Consider the following 12,627-nt stretch of genomic DNA (forward strand, 5'->3'; position numbering starts at 1 on the left):
CTTCAGTTCACTCACAGGGCAGTTCCAATAGCATTTCACATGTTTAGCTTGCAAAACATTGTTCTGACAGTGAAGTATGCCACCTACTGACTCACAGGCCCTTCTAATAACAGGTTTGGATGGACACCTAGATTAAATGGCTTAAAGCTATACAAACAAGTAAAATATTCCATCTTGTCATAATTCCAACATCTTAAGAGTGTGTCTAGCTATGGAAATAAATTCTTCTAATATAATAACATCTTCATAAATATTGAACAATTTCTAGATAAATGTAACTGAATATTACTTTCTCTAATTGAGGTTTTCAAACTACAATAGATATTTATATAAATTTTTATTTTGCAAATTTGAAATCATTTAAAAAGTTTGTGGAAAATCTGAAATAATTTAGGCTTCTTAAATTAATAAAATAATCAAAAACAAAATTTTTAAAACTACCACATGGATTGGCAAACAAAATATCAGCCATCTGTCCCCAGATTCATTTCAATTACCATAGAATTTATGAGCCCTGTGTCTTCTGCAAGTGACAACATATACTATGCTGTTACTTGGTACACTCATGGTTATTTACAAAATATTTTTATACCATATAATAATATCATCCAGGTCTTCATTAAGTGGTGGTAATAACTCTAGTGCTTAATAAAAAGCTTCCCCCAACTCAGTAATCATGAGACAAAGATCAGATATAATAAAATATTTTTTAAAAAGCCAAATGGCATCCATGTTATGCCATTCATTTTTAAAAATCTGAAAAAAATTAGAGAAAATGCTAAGAAATAAAAAGCATCATTAAAGCAAAAACATGCTATAATGGATGTAGATGTAAATTGTAAAAACTCTTGAGTACTCATATGCCCATCACACTTCCCATTTATTCCTGTGGGAGAAAAATGTTCTTGTATTGAGTTTGTGCATCTGTCCCATAAACACTGTTCTTGATTTTCAGAAATACCACTACCAGAAATATAAATAACATAGAAGTTAAAGAAATCCAATAAATGGTACATTTCAATCTATAACATTTCTTCTCCTACTCTGAAAACAAAGCAAGGCTGTATGGCTTTCTGGGGTCCATGGAAGGAGAGAGGGAGTCTGGAAAGAAGTGTGAAAATTGAAAATGCCTTAATTAGAGTTATAAATGGTTACAGCCGGATATTGATATATATCCTCCAATTCTCAAATTTCTGGGCATAGAGTTGCTTATAGTACTCACAAATAATCTCTTATATCTCTGTGGCTTCTGTTGTTATTTCCCCTTTATTGTTTCTGATTGAGGTTATTAGAGATTTTACTTTTCTGTTTCTAGTTAATCTGCCCAAAGGTTTATCGATTTTATTTTTTTGAAAAACCAACTTTTTGTTTTGCTAATTTTCTGAATGATTCTTTTGTTTTCAATTTCATTCATCTCTGATTTAATTTTGGTTATTTCTTTTCTTCTGCTGGGTTTGGGATTAGATTATTCTTCCTTTTCCAATTCCATAAGATGGTTCATGAGTTTGTTGATCTGCTCTATTTCTATTTTTCTAATGTAGGGATCTAATGTGATAAATTTCCCTCTTAAGACTGCTTTTGCTGTATCCCACAGGTTTTAGTAACTTGTGTTTTCATTGTTATGTTTAAGGAAATTAACAATTTCTCCTTCTTTTTTATTTTTATTCAGTGTCAAGGTAACATATCTTTTTATTATTATTATTATTATTGTTAAATCATACCCGTGTACATTAGTGCAATCCAGGGGTACAATGTGCTGGTTGTATATACAATCTGAAATATTCTCATCAAACTGTTCAATATAGCCTTCATGGCATTTTCTTAGTTATTGTATGTAGACATTTGTATTCTGCATTTAGTAAGTTTTGCCGGTACCCATTCTAAGATGCACCGAAGGTGGGCCCCACCCATTACCTTCCCTCCACTCAAAGCTCCCCACTCCCTTCCCCTCCATTGGCCCTTTCCCCATATTCTTGTGCTATAGTTGTGTTATAGCCTTCATATGAAAGCCATAAATTAGCTTCATATGAGTTTGTGCATCTGAGTACATTGGATAATTTTTCTTCCATTCTTGAGATGCTCTGCTAAGAAAAATAAGTTACAGCTACATCCATGTAAACATGAAAGAGGTAAAGTCTCCACCTTTCTTTAAGACTGCATAATATTCCATGGTATACATGTACCACAATTTGCTAGTCCATTCGTGGGTCGATGGGCACTTGGGCTTCTTCCATGACTTAGCAATTATGAATTGGGCTGCAATAAACATTCTGGTACAGATGTCTTTGTTATATTGTGACTTCTGGCCTTCTGGATATATACCTAGTAAATGAATTAAAGGATCGAATAGCAGGTCTATTTTTAGATCTCTAAGTATTCTCCAAACATCCTTCCAAAAGGAACGTATTAGTGTGCATTCCCACCAGCAGTGAAGAAGTGTGCCCTTTTCTCCACATCCACGCCAACATTTCTGGTTTTGGGATTTTGTTATATAGGCTACTCTTACTGGGGTTAGGTGATATCTCAAAGTAGTTTTGATTTGCATTTCTCTGATGATTAAGGATGATGAGCTTTTTTTTCATGTGTCTGTAGATTGTATGTCTGTCTTCTTTAGAGAAGTTTCTCTTCAAGTCCCTTGCCCACCCTGAGATGGAATCACAAGTTCTTTTCTTACTTATACGTTTGAGTTCTCTGTGGATTCTGGTTATTAAACATTTATTGGAGGTATAACCTGCAAATATTTTCTCCCATTCTGAGGGCTGTCTGCTTGCTTTACTTATTGTGTTCTTGGCTGTGCAGAAGCTTTTTAGTTTGATCAGGTCCCAGTAACGTATTTTTGATACTGCTTCAATTGCCTGGGGAGTCCTCCTCATAAAATATTCACCCAGGCCAGTTCCTTCAAGAGTTTTGTCTGCACTTTCTTCAAGTATTTTTTTATAGTTTCATGTCTTAAGTTTAAATCTTTTATCCAGTGAGAGTCTATCTTAGTTAATGGTGAAAGGTGTGGGTCCAGTTTCAGTCTTTTACAGGACCCCAGCCAGTTCACCCAGCACCATTTGTTAAATAGGGAATATTCTCCCCATTGAATGTTTTTAATTGGCTTCTCAAAGATCAAATAATGGTAAGTAGCTGGATTCATCTGATGGTTTTCTGTTCCAGAATAGAAAACCATCTACTTCTCTGTTTTTGTGCCAGTACCATGCTGTTTTGATCACTATCAATTTATAGTACAGTCTCAGGTCTGGTAGTGTGATTCCTCCTGCTTTTTTCTTTTTTTACTAAATCATTGCTTTATGTTTATTTCTGAGAAATGTTTTGGCTATTCGAGGTTTTTTTCTGATTCCATGTAAAATGAAGTATTATTTTTTTCAAGATCTTTAAGATATGACAATGAAGCTTTAATAGGAATTGCGTTAAAATTATATATTGCTTTGGGTGGTATAGACATTTTAACAATGTTGATTCTTCCCAGTCATGAGCATGGTATGTTTTTCCATTTGTTAACATCTTCAGCTATTTCTTTTCTTAAAATTTCATACTTCTCTTTATAGAGATCTTTCACATATTTTGTTAGGTATACTCCCAAATATTTCATTCTTTGGCACTACTGTGAAAGGAATAGTGTCCTTGACTGTTTTATCGGCTTGGCTATTGTTGGTAAATATAAAGGCTACAGATTTATGAGTGTTGATTTTGTAGCCTGAGACACTGCTGTATTCATTGATCACTTCTAAAAGTTTTGTAGCAGAATCCCTGCTGTTTTCCCGATATATGAACATATCATCTACAAAGATTTAAAGTTTGATCTCTTCTGACCCAATGTGAATAGTCTTGTTCGCCTTTTCTTCCCCAATTGCAATGGATAAAACTTCCATTACAATGTTAAAGAGCAATGGAGACAATGGGCAGCCTTGTCTGGTTCCTGATCTGAGTGGAAATGATTTCAATTTAATTCCATTCAATACAATATTGGCTGTGGGTTTGCTGTAGATGGCCTCTATTAGTTTAAAAATGTCCCTTCTATACCAATATTATTAAGTGTTCTGATCATGAAGGAATGCTGGATATTATCAAAAGCTTTTTCTGCATCAATTGAGAGAATCATATGGTCTTTATTTTTTAGTTTGTTTATGTGCTGAATTACATTTGTAGATTTACGTATATTGAACCAGTCTTGAGACCCTGGGATAAATCCCACTTGGTCATGGTGTATAATTTTTTTGATGTGTTGTTGAATTCTGTTTGTTAAGATCTTATTGAGTATTTTTACATCAATATTCATTAGTGATATTGGTCTATAATTTTCTTTTCTGGTTGGGTCTTTCCCTGCTTTAGGGATCAAAGTGATGTTTGTGTCGCAGAATGTGTTGGGTAGTATTCCTTCTTTTTCTTTTCTTTCTTTTTTTTTTTTTTTGTAGAGACAGAGTTTCACTTTATCACCCTCGGTAGAGTGCCGTGGCGTCACACAGCTCACAGCAACCTCCAACTCCTGGGCCTAGGCGATTCTCCTGCTTCAGCCTCCCGAGTAGCTGGGACTACAGGTGCCTGCCACAATGCCTGGCTATTTTTTTGTTGTTGCAGTTTGGCCGGGGCCGGGTTTGAACCCGCCACCCTTGGTATATGGGGCTGGCGCCCTGCTCACTGAGCCACAGGCACCGCCCAATATTCCTTCTTTTTCTATATTTTGGAAAAGGTTTAGTAATATAGGTACTAGGTCTTCTTTAAAGGTTTGGTAGAATTCTGATGTAAAGCCATCTGGCGCTGGGCTTTTCTTTTTAGGGAGATTTTGTATAGTTGATACTATTTCAGAACTTGATATAGGCCTGTTCAACATTTCCACTTCATTCTGGTTAAGTCTTGGTAGGTGGTGTACTTTTAGGTATTGGTCGATTTCTTTCAGATTTTCGTGTTTCTGAGAGTAAAGTTTCTTATAGTATTCATTAAGGATTTTTTGAATTTCTGAGGTGTCAGTTGTTATTTCATTGTTACCAGTTCTGATTGATGAAATTAGAGATTTTACTCTTTTTTTCCTGGTTAGGTTGGCCAAAGTTTATCTATTTTATTGATCTTTTCAAAAAACCAACTTTTGGATTTATTGATCTGTTGTATAATTCTTTTGTTTTTAATTTGATTTCATTCTGCTCTGATTTTGGTTATTTCTTTTCTTCTGCTGGGTGTGGGGTTGGAGTGTTCTTCCTTCTCCAGTTGCTTGGGATGTCCCATTAAGTTATTGACTTCCTCTCTTTCCATTTTCTTGAGGAAGGCTTGCAGTGCTATAAATTTCCCTCTTAGGACTGCCTTTGCAGTATCCCAGAGGTTCTGGTAATTTGTGTCTTGATTGTTGTTTTGTTCCAAAAATTTGGTGATTTTCTTCTTAATCTCATCTATAACCCATCTATCCTTCAGCATAAGGTTATTTAGCTTCCATGTTTTTATAAGGGTATGCAGATTCCTGTTGTTATTGAGTTCACCCTTTATTCCATGATGGTCTGAGAAGATGCAAGGAATAATTTCTACTTTTTAAAATGTGGTCTAGGATGTGGTCGATTTTTGGAGTATTTCCCATGGGCTGATGAGAAGAATGTGTATTCAGTTTTTTGGGATGAAATATTCTGTAGATGTCTGTTAAATCCAGGTGTTGAATGGTTAAGTTTAAATCTAAAATTTCTTTGCTTAGCTTCTTTTTGGAGGATCTATCTAGCACTGCTAAAGGGGTGCTAGAATCTCCAACTACTATGGAATTGGAGGAAATGAAGTTGCTCACGTCTATTAGTTTCTCTTATAAATTGGGTGCGTTCTGGTTGGGTGCATAAATATTAATAATTGAAATCTCATCATATTGAGTATTACCTTTAACAAATAGGAAGTGTCCATCCTTATCCTTCCTTATTTTGGTTGGTGTAAAGCCTATTGTATCTGCAAATAGGATTGCAACACCTGCTTTTTTCTGCTTTCCATTTGCCTTGAGTATAGATGACCATCCCTTCACCTTGAGTTTATATTCGTCTTTTAAAGATGAGATTCTTGTATGCAGCAGATATCTGGCCTGAGTTTTTATATCCAGTCAGCCAACCTGTGCCTCTTTAGAGGACAATTTAAACCATTCATATTAATTGAGAATATTGATAAGCCCTTCGAGAGTCTGGTGGACATTTTTAATCCTTTTGCAACTGTGGAAGTTGGAATTTGTTCAAAATTTTCTGGGTGGGTTTACTTTTGTGGTGGAGGATTACACCGGTCTTTATGGATTATAGGTCTGAGAATATCCTGGAGAGCTAGTTTAGTTATGGCAAATTTCTTCAACATGTGAATGTCATTAACGTATTTAATTTCTCCATCATAAATGAAACTCAGTTTAGGGCAATACAGGATCCTGGGTTGAAAGTTATTTTGTTTTAGGGGAAACAGAGGGATCTTCAGTTATTCTAATATTCTTCCCCTTGTAGGTTATGGTTTTCTTTCATCTGGCTGCTTTCAGAATTTTCTCCTTCATATTAACTTTAGTGAAATTGATTATGATGTGTCTGGGGGATGTCTTATTTGGGTTGAGTTGTGCTGGAGTTCTGAAAATGTCGGCTATCTGAATTTCAGAATCGCTTGGCAGGTCTGGAAAGTTCTCTTTCATAATATCACAAAGAAGAGACTCTGTGCCTTGTGAAGCTACTTCGTCGCTTTCTGGGATCCCAATGAGACGAATATTGGTTTTCATCGAATTATCCCAGAGCTCTCTGAGAGAGTGATCTGTTTTTGCCCTCCATTTCTCTTCCTCTTTGAGAGTTTGGGAGCGTTCGAAGGCTTTGTCTTCATTGTCAGAAATCCTTTCTTCTGCTTGCTCCATTCTGTTACTGAGGGATTCTATTGTGTTTCTCAGAGCTTTGAGGGCTGCAACTTCTTGTCTCAGTGTCTCAAAATCTTTGGTCATTTGGTCTTTGAAGTCGTTGAATTCTTGAGACATCTTTTGGGTCACTGTTTGGAATTCTAATTCGATCTTATTTGCTATGCAGATTCTGAATTCGATTTCTGACATCTCAGCTATTTGTTTGTGCATGGGATCTTGGGCTGTGTCTGCCCCATTGTTCCTTGGGGGAGTTGATCTACTCTGATTATTCACATTTCCAGAGTTTTTTTGTTGATTTCACCTCATGATTGTTTTTCACGGTTGCCTCTGGACGTCCTCAGAGTTGGGGTGGTGTCTCTCCAAGATTAGACCCCAGTGGGATCCCTCTATTATTGCTGGATATTTGTAAGGAGTGACCCTGTGTAGCTCCTCTGGGGTTGTCCCAGCTAGGGAGTTCTGGTTGTAGGAGCAGCTCCGGAGTGTGACACACCTGGATCCAGCAACAGGGCAGGGGAGGTCACCCGGTTTTGGGAGTGCCTGGTGCTCAGTGATTTTTGGCACAGAGAGCCCAAGTTTCCAGCACTCTCTGACCAGCAGAAGGGCTCTGTACAGGAGCAGGGAGGGCTCTGGATGGCGCACAGTTACCAGAGTCCCTGGACAGATGACCAGGCCAGTGTGGAGGTAGGGAGAGTATGGGAGGTAGGATGTGGGTTTGCGCAGCTCCCAGAGTTTCTGGTCAGGGCGTGCAGAGGCCTGGCAGGCGCGGGTCAGAGCACCACTCGTACGGAAGTCCGGGCGGATGTGGGTCGTGGCGCCACTTGTACGGAGGTTCTGGCGGGCACGGGTCACGGCCCCGCTCGTATAGAGGTGTGGACAGGCTGCGGGTTGTGGATTGTGGTGCCACTCATATGGATGTACGGGCGGGTCATGGGGCTGATCGTACGGAGGTCTGAGCAGGCCGTGGGTCGCGGCACCACTCGTAGGGAGGTCCGGGCAGGCCACGGGTTGTGGGTCACGGGGATTCTCATACGAAGGTCCAGGCTGGTCGTGGGTTATGATACTGCTCGTAGGGAGGTCTGGGCGGGTCATGTGTCCCAGCGCCACTCGAACAGAGGTCCATGCAGGCGGTGGGTTGTGGGGTGCTAGGCTCCGCAGCTGCCAGTGGAGGTCCTGGGTGGGGGTTCTTTGTGCGGCCCCCAGAGTCTCTTGCTGGGAACATGCTTTGTCCGGTAGACAGGAAGGGGGGGGCACCACTGAAGAACCTCCTCCCTCCCTCAATCTCAGCAGGGGTTAGGCTTCTCAATAATTTCTTCTTTTATCTCTTCCTGAACCCAACTATCATTTAGCATAAGATTGTTTAATTCCTAAGTCTTTGTGTAAGGATGAACATTTTTGTTGGAGTTGAGTTCCACCTTTATTGCCTGTGGTCTCAGAAGATACAAGGTATAACGTCTATTCTTTTAATTTTGCTGAGGTTTGATTTGTATCCCAGGATGTGGTCCATTTTGGAGTATGCACCATGGGCTGATGAGAAATATGTATATTCCTTAGTTTTGGGATGGTATGTTCTGTATATGTCTATTAATCCCGTATGTTCTAGGGTGACATTTAAGTCCTTTGCATCTTTGTTTAGATTCTGTTTAGAGGATCTGTCCAGTTTTATCAGAGGGGTATTAAAGTCCCTGTCCACTTCTTTCAAAGGGGTATTAAAGTTCCTAGGTATTCTGGTGTTATAGTAATATCATATTGTTTAGATCCATCAAGGTCTGTTACATAAATCTGAAAGCATTTAAGTTGGGTGCATAAATATTTAAAATTGAAATGTTTTCTTGTTGTATTGTTCCTCTGACCAGTATACAGTGTCCATTTTGTCTTTCTTAACTTTAATGGCTTTAAATCCACTTGTATCTTAAAATAAGATGGCAACCCCTCCTTTCTTCTGAATTCCATTTGCTTGAAATACTGTTTTCCATCCCTTAACCCTGAGTCTTGATTTGTACTCCAAGGCTAGGTATATCTCCTGGAGACAGCATATGGATGGCTCTACTTTTTTTATCCAATCAGCCAGTTGTGCCTCTTCAGTAGTGAATTCAGTTCACTGACATTCATTTAGAGAACTGATAAGTGTGGTGGAGTTCTATTCATCTTATTTTGTGAAAGTCCATTGAGTAGTGTTATCCTCTGTGCCACTGTGGAAGCTAAGTTTTGACCTTTAGCTTCTGGGTATTTACTTTGCTGGTGGGTCATTGGGGTGGTCAGTGTTGAGAATACGTCTAAGCATTTCCTGTAGAGCTGGTCTCATTGTGGAAAATTTCCTCATTGCTTGTATATCCACAAAAGATTTGATTTCTCCATCAATTTTGAAGTTTAGCAGAACATTGAATTCTTGGTTGAAAATTGTTTTAAGAAGGTTGAAGGTAAATAATAATGTTCTTCTGGCTAGGAAGGTTTCAGTTGAAAAGTCTGCTGTCATCGTAATCAATCTGCCTCTGTAGGTCAGTTAGCGCTTACTAATGGCTACTTACAGAATTTTTTCTTGCATCTAGACTTTGGACAGGTTCACTACAATGTGACTTGGCAGGCCCTGTTTGAGTTTAGATGACTCAGGATTCAATATCCATCTGAAAGGAGTGTATACGGGTCTTTAGTAAAACTTGGGAAGTTTTAACTTATGATAGTCTCCAATAGGGCTTCCATTCCCTTGGGACAATCTTCTTCCCCTTCAGGAATCCCTATTATTCATATGTTTGAATGCTTCATGGAGTCTTGCAGTTCTCTAAGGGCCTGTTCTGTTTTCTTTCTCTTCTTTTCTGCCTTTTTAACTACCTGGGTTAACTTGAAAACTTTATCTGCTAGCTCTTAGGTTCTTTCTTCTCCATGGTCTAATCTATTTTTGATACTTTACACTGCATCTTTGCATTCCCTGATTATCCCCTTCATTTCCTTAAGTACCACCATATTCCTTCTATATTCTACATATATCTTGCCCAACTTTTGCTTCTGTCTCTCCATTTTCTCATTTATTCCTTTGATGTCTTTATCAACCATATTTTAAATTCCCTTTTTGTCAAGTCCATTAATTCTTTATAGGTGGAGTCTTCTGCAGTAGCTGCCTCATGGTCCCTTGGGGGGGATTCCTCTGTTTCGGTTTTTCATGTTACCCAAATTTTTCTATTGCTTCCTCCTCACATGTTCTTTCTTCTTGTTCACCTCTATGTCCTTTTTCTTTTCTTTTTCTGTTCTTTTTATTTTTTTGACAGAGTCTCAAGCTGTCCACCCTGGATAGAGTGCCATGGCATCATTATGCATCATTATAGCTCACAGCAACTCATGGGCTCAAGTGATATACTCTTGCCTCAGTTTTTTCTGTTTAGTAGAAATGGGATCTTGCTCAGGCTGGTCTTGAACCCATGAGCTCAAGCAATTCACCTGCCTCAGCCTCCCAGAGTGCGAGGATCATAGGTGCGAGCCACTATGCTGGGCTGGTCTTCCTTTTTTTTTCTCACTGCCTCCTTTGCTGCAAACAGAAGTCCTTGCTCTTAATGACAGTGTGTTGCACTATGTTGCCAGGACATCAGGCGATGCTGTGGTTTTTTTAAAGAGACAGAGAGCACAGCTAGCAACCTCTGTGGTCCTTATTCCAAACTTAGTTGCCTTTGGTGATCACCTGATTGTTTCCTCAGCATTCAGACTCTGCAGGTTGCAAGGGTGAAATCTTAAAGCTCACAAGAATCCTTACGGGGCTGGTTTCACTTGCCTCCTGACTCCAGTTTCCATGCGCTGCAGGAGTCACTCAGCCTGTCCCAAGAGTGAAGTTCTGATCCTGGCAAGTGGAATAAAGATGGCTGTGCTTTAGGCTCCTGCTAAGACCTTCTCATGACCTTCCCACAATGGGCGGCCAGATGGCCACCGAGACCTTCTCAGTATGGCTGCCTTGGCAGCCACCAAACCTATGGCAAATCCATTCCAACCTGCATTCAAATCTGGTTGCTGTATACTGCTCAAGTCCGCCCACTCTTCCAAGCTTTCTACACAATATGCAGCTTCCCCTAACAATTGAAAACTCCAGAAAGACTTTCTCCCATCCTGGACCTTTGTAGGGATGCGGCTGATCCCAGCTGGTTACCATCACTTGCCTAATTCATCAGATTTCCACCACTCTAGATCATATGCTGTATCCAGCTTACCACCTCCTCACTGTGCTCCCTGAGCTATGACTCTGGGTAAGGTCCCTATGCCAGGTATGGCTGAGTTCTCTCTTTTTCCCCAGTCATTCTAGGAGAGGTCAGCTGAACGATCCTTTTGGCCTGCCATCTTGCCTCAACTCATATTTAAGTTTTCTTAAACTACAGGCTGCCATTCATCAGTAGGTCATCAAGGAATTAAGTGGGCTGTGACTAAAAAAAAAATCTTTAAAGATAATAGGATAAAACAACAAAATAGGGTAAAGCACACATTAGGAGTACTGTTTTCTGAAACTTTGGTTTCACTTGTATTTTGGGTGACAAAATAAATTTATTTTTAATTAGGATTGCAAATCACTGCCTTAGATAGCATCATTGCCACTTACCATGATGCAGGAAGCCACATTTTCCAATATCCTTCCCATACAGGCCATCTTGGCACCCAGAAATAATTGCTGACTCAGTTAAAAGAACCATCTGACCTTGAAGAAGTATCAAAACAATCCAACAAATTTTTATGGGTCCAAATGAAACAATAATTCATTCTACTGTTCCCTTCCTATGAGTAATATACACTGGACACATACTATTTCTATAGTGTGCTTTAGATTACATCTAGAATCGAACAGATCAAACATCTTCAACCAGAATCATTAAATATATGAGTGCAAATGTAAGTTGCATTTCTGTATTTTTTCTAATATTTAAATTCCTAGCAATGGCAGTACTATTTTTTAAAGGCAAAATGAGATATCCATCTAAAGTTGAGCTTAAAGGATATCAGGAAAGAATAAGATGAACCAAGTCATAAATATCCAAAAAACGGAACTTAGCAGAAAGACTGTGGGTAAGTATACAAGATTCTTATAACCAACCAGGAACCTAAAAGAAAAAAAAAAAGATAAACATAAGGCATTAGTGGAATAAAATATCAGTATGGCTCATTTTAATTCTACTTTTAAATTTCTCTAAATAATAATGACAGTAATAATAATAGTAGCAGCAGTAGCAATAACTTTCACATACTGAGTACTTACTATGTGTCATTTTTCATGGGGTAATATGAGTTATGTACCATTGTCACTCCATTGTATACATAAGAAAATGGAAGCAAGCAGCCCATGTTGTAATCCTAGCACTCTGGGAGGCTAAGGCAGGTGGATTGCCTGATTTCAAAGGTTTGAGACCAGCCTGAGCAAGAGTGAGACCTCCTCTCTTAAAAAAAAAAAAAAAATAGCTGGGGGCAGCACCTGTGGCTCAAAGGAGTAGGGTGCCAGCCCCATATACTGGAGGCAGCAGGTTCAAAGCCAGCCCTGGTCAAAATAAATAAATACATAAATAAAAATGCCAAAAAAAAAATAGCTGGGCATTCTGGTGGATGCCTATAGTTCTAGCCTTTCAGGAGGCTGAGGCAGGAGAATCACTTAAGCCCAAGAGTTTGAGGTTGCTGTGAGCTATGATGCCATCGTACTCTACCAAGGGCAACAAAGTGAGACTCTGTCTCAAAAGGAAAAAAAAAAAAAAAACTGACACAAAATGACTCCCAAGAAGTATATGTTTTAGTTCTTCTAACCAACTTATTTATTATGTCATTCACAATAAGTT

At 38.9% G+C, this 12,627-nt stretch overlaps 1 protein-coding gene across 2 annotated transcripts in view; it reads right to left on the reverse strand.

Annotated features, from left to right (window-relative positions):
• ZDHHC13 (zinc finger DHHC-type palmitoyltransferase 13) overlaps positions 1 to 12,627 on the reverse strand; it is a 65,857-nt gene that overhangs the window by 16,295 nt on the left and 36,935 nt on the right. For both annotated transcript variants that reach the window (XM_053561882.1, XM_053561883.1), the window contains exon 10: positions 11,802 to 11,904. In XM_053561882.1, coding sequence (XP_053417857.1) covers positions 11,802 to 11,904 — 103 coding nt within the window. The remainder of the gene's footprint in view (positions 1 to 11,801; positions 11,905 to 12,627) is intronic.

Source organism: Nycticebus coucang, chromosome 14, assembly GCF_027406575.1.
Source record: "Nycticebus coucang isolate mNycCou1 chromosome 14, mNycCou1.pri, whole genome shotgun sequence".
Taxonomy (NCBI): Eukaryota; Metazoa; Chordata; class Mammalia; order Primates; family Lorisidae; genus Nycticebus; species Nycticebus coucang.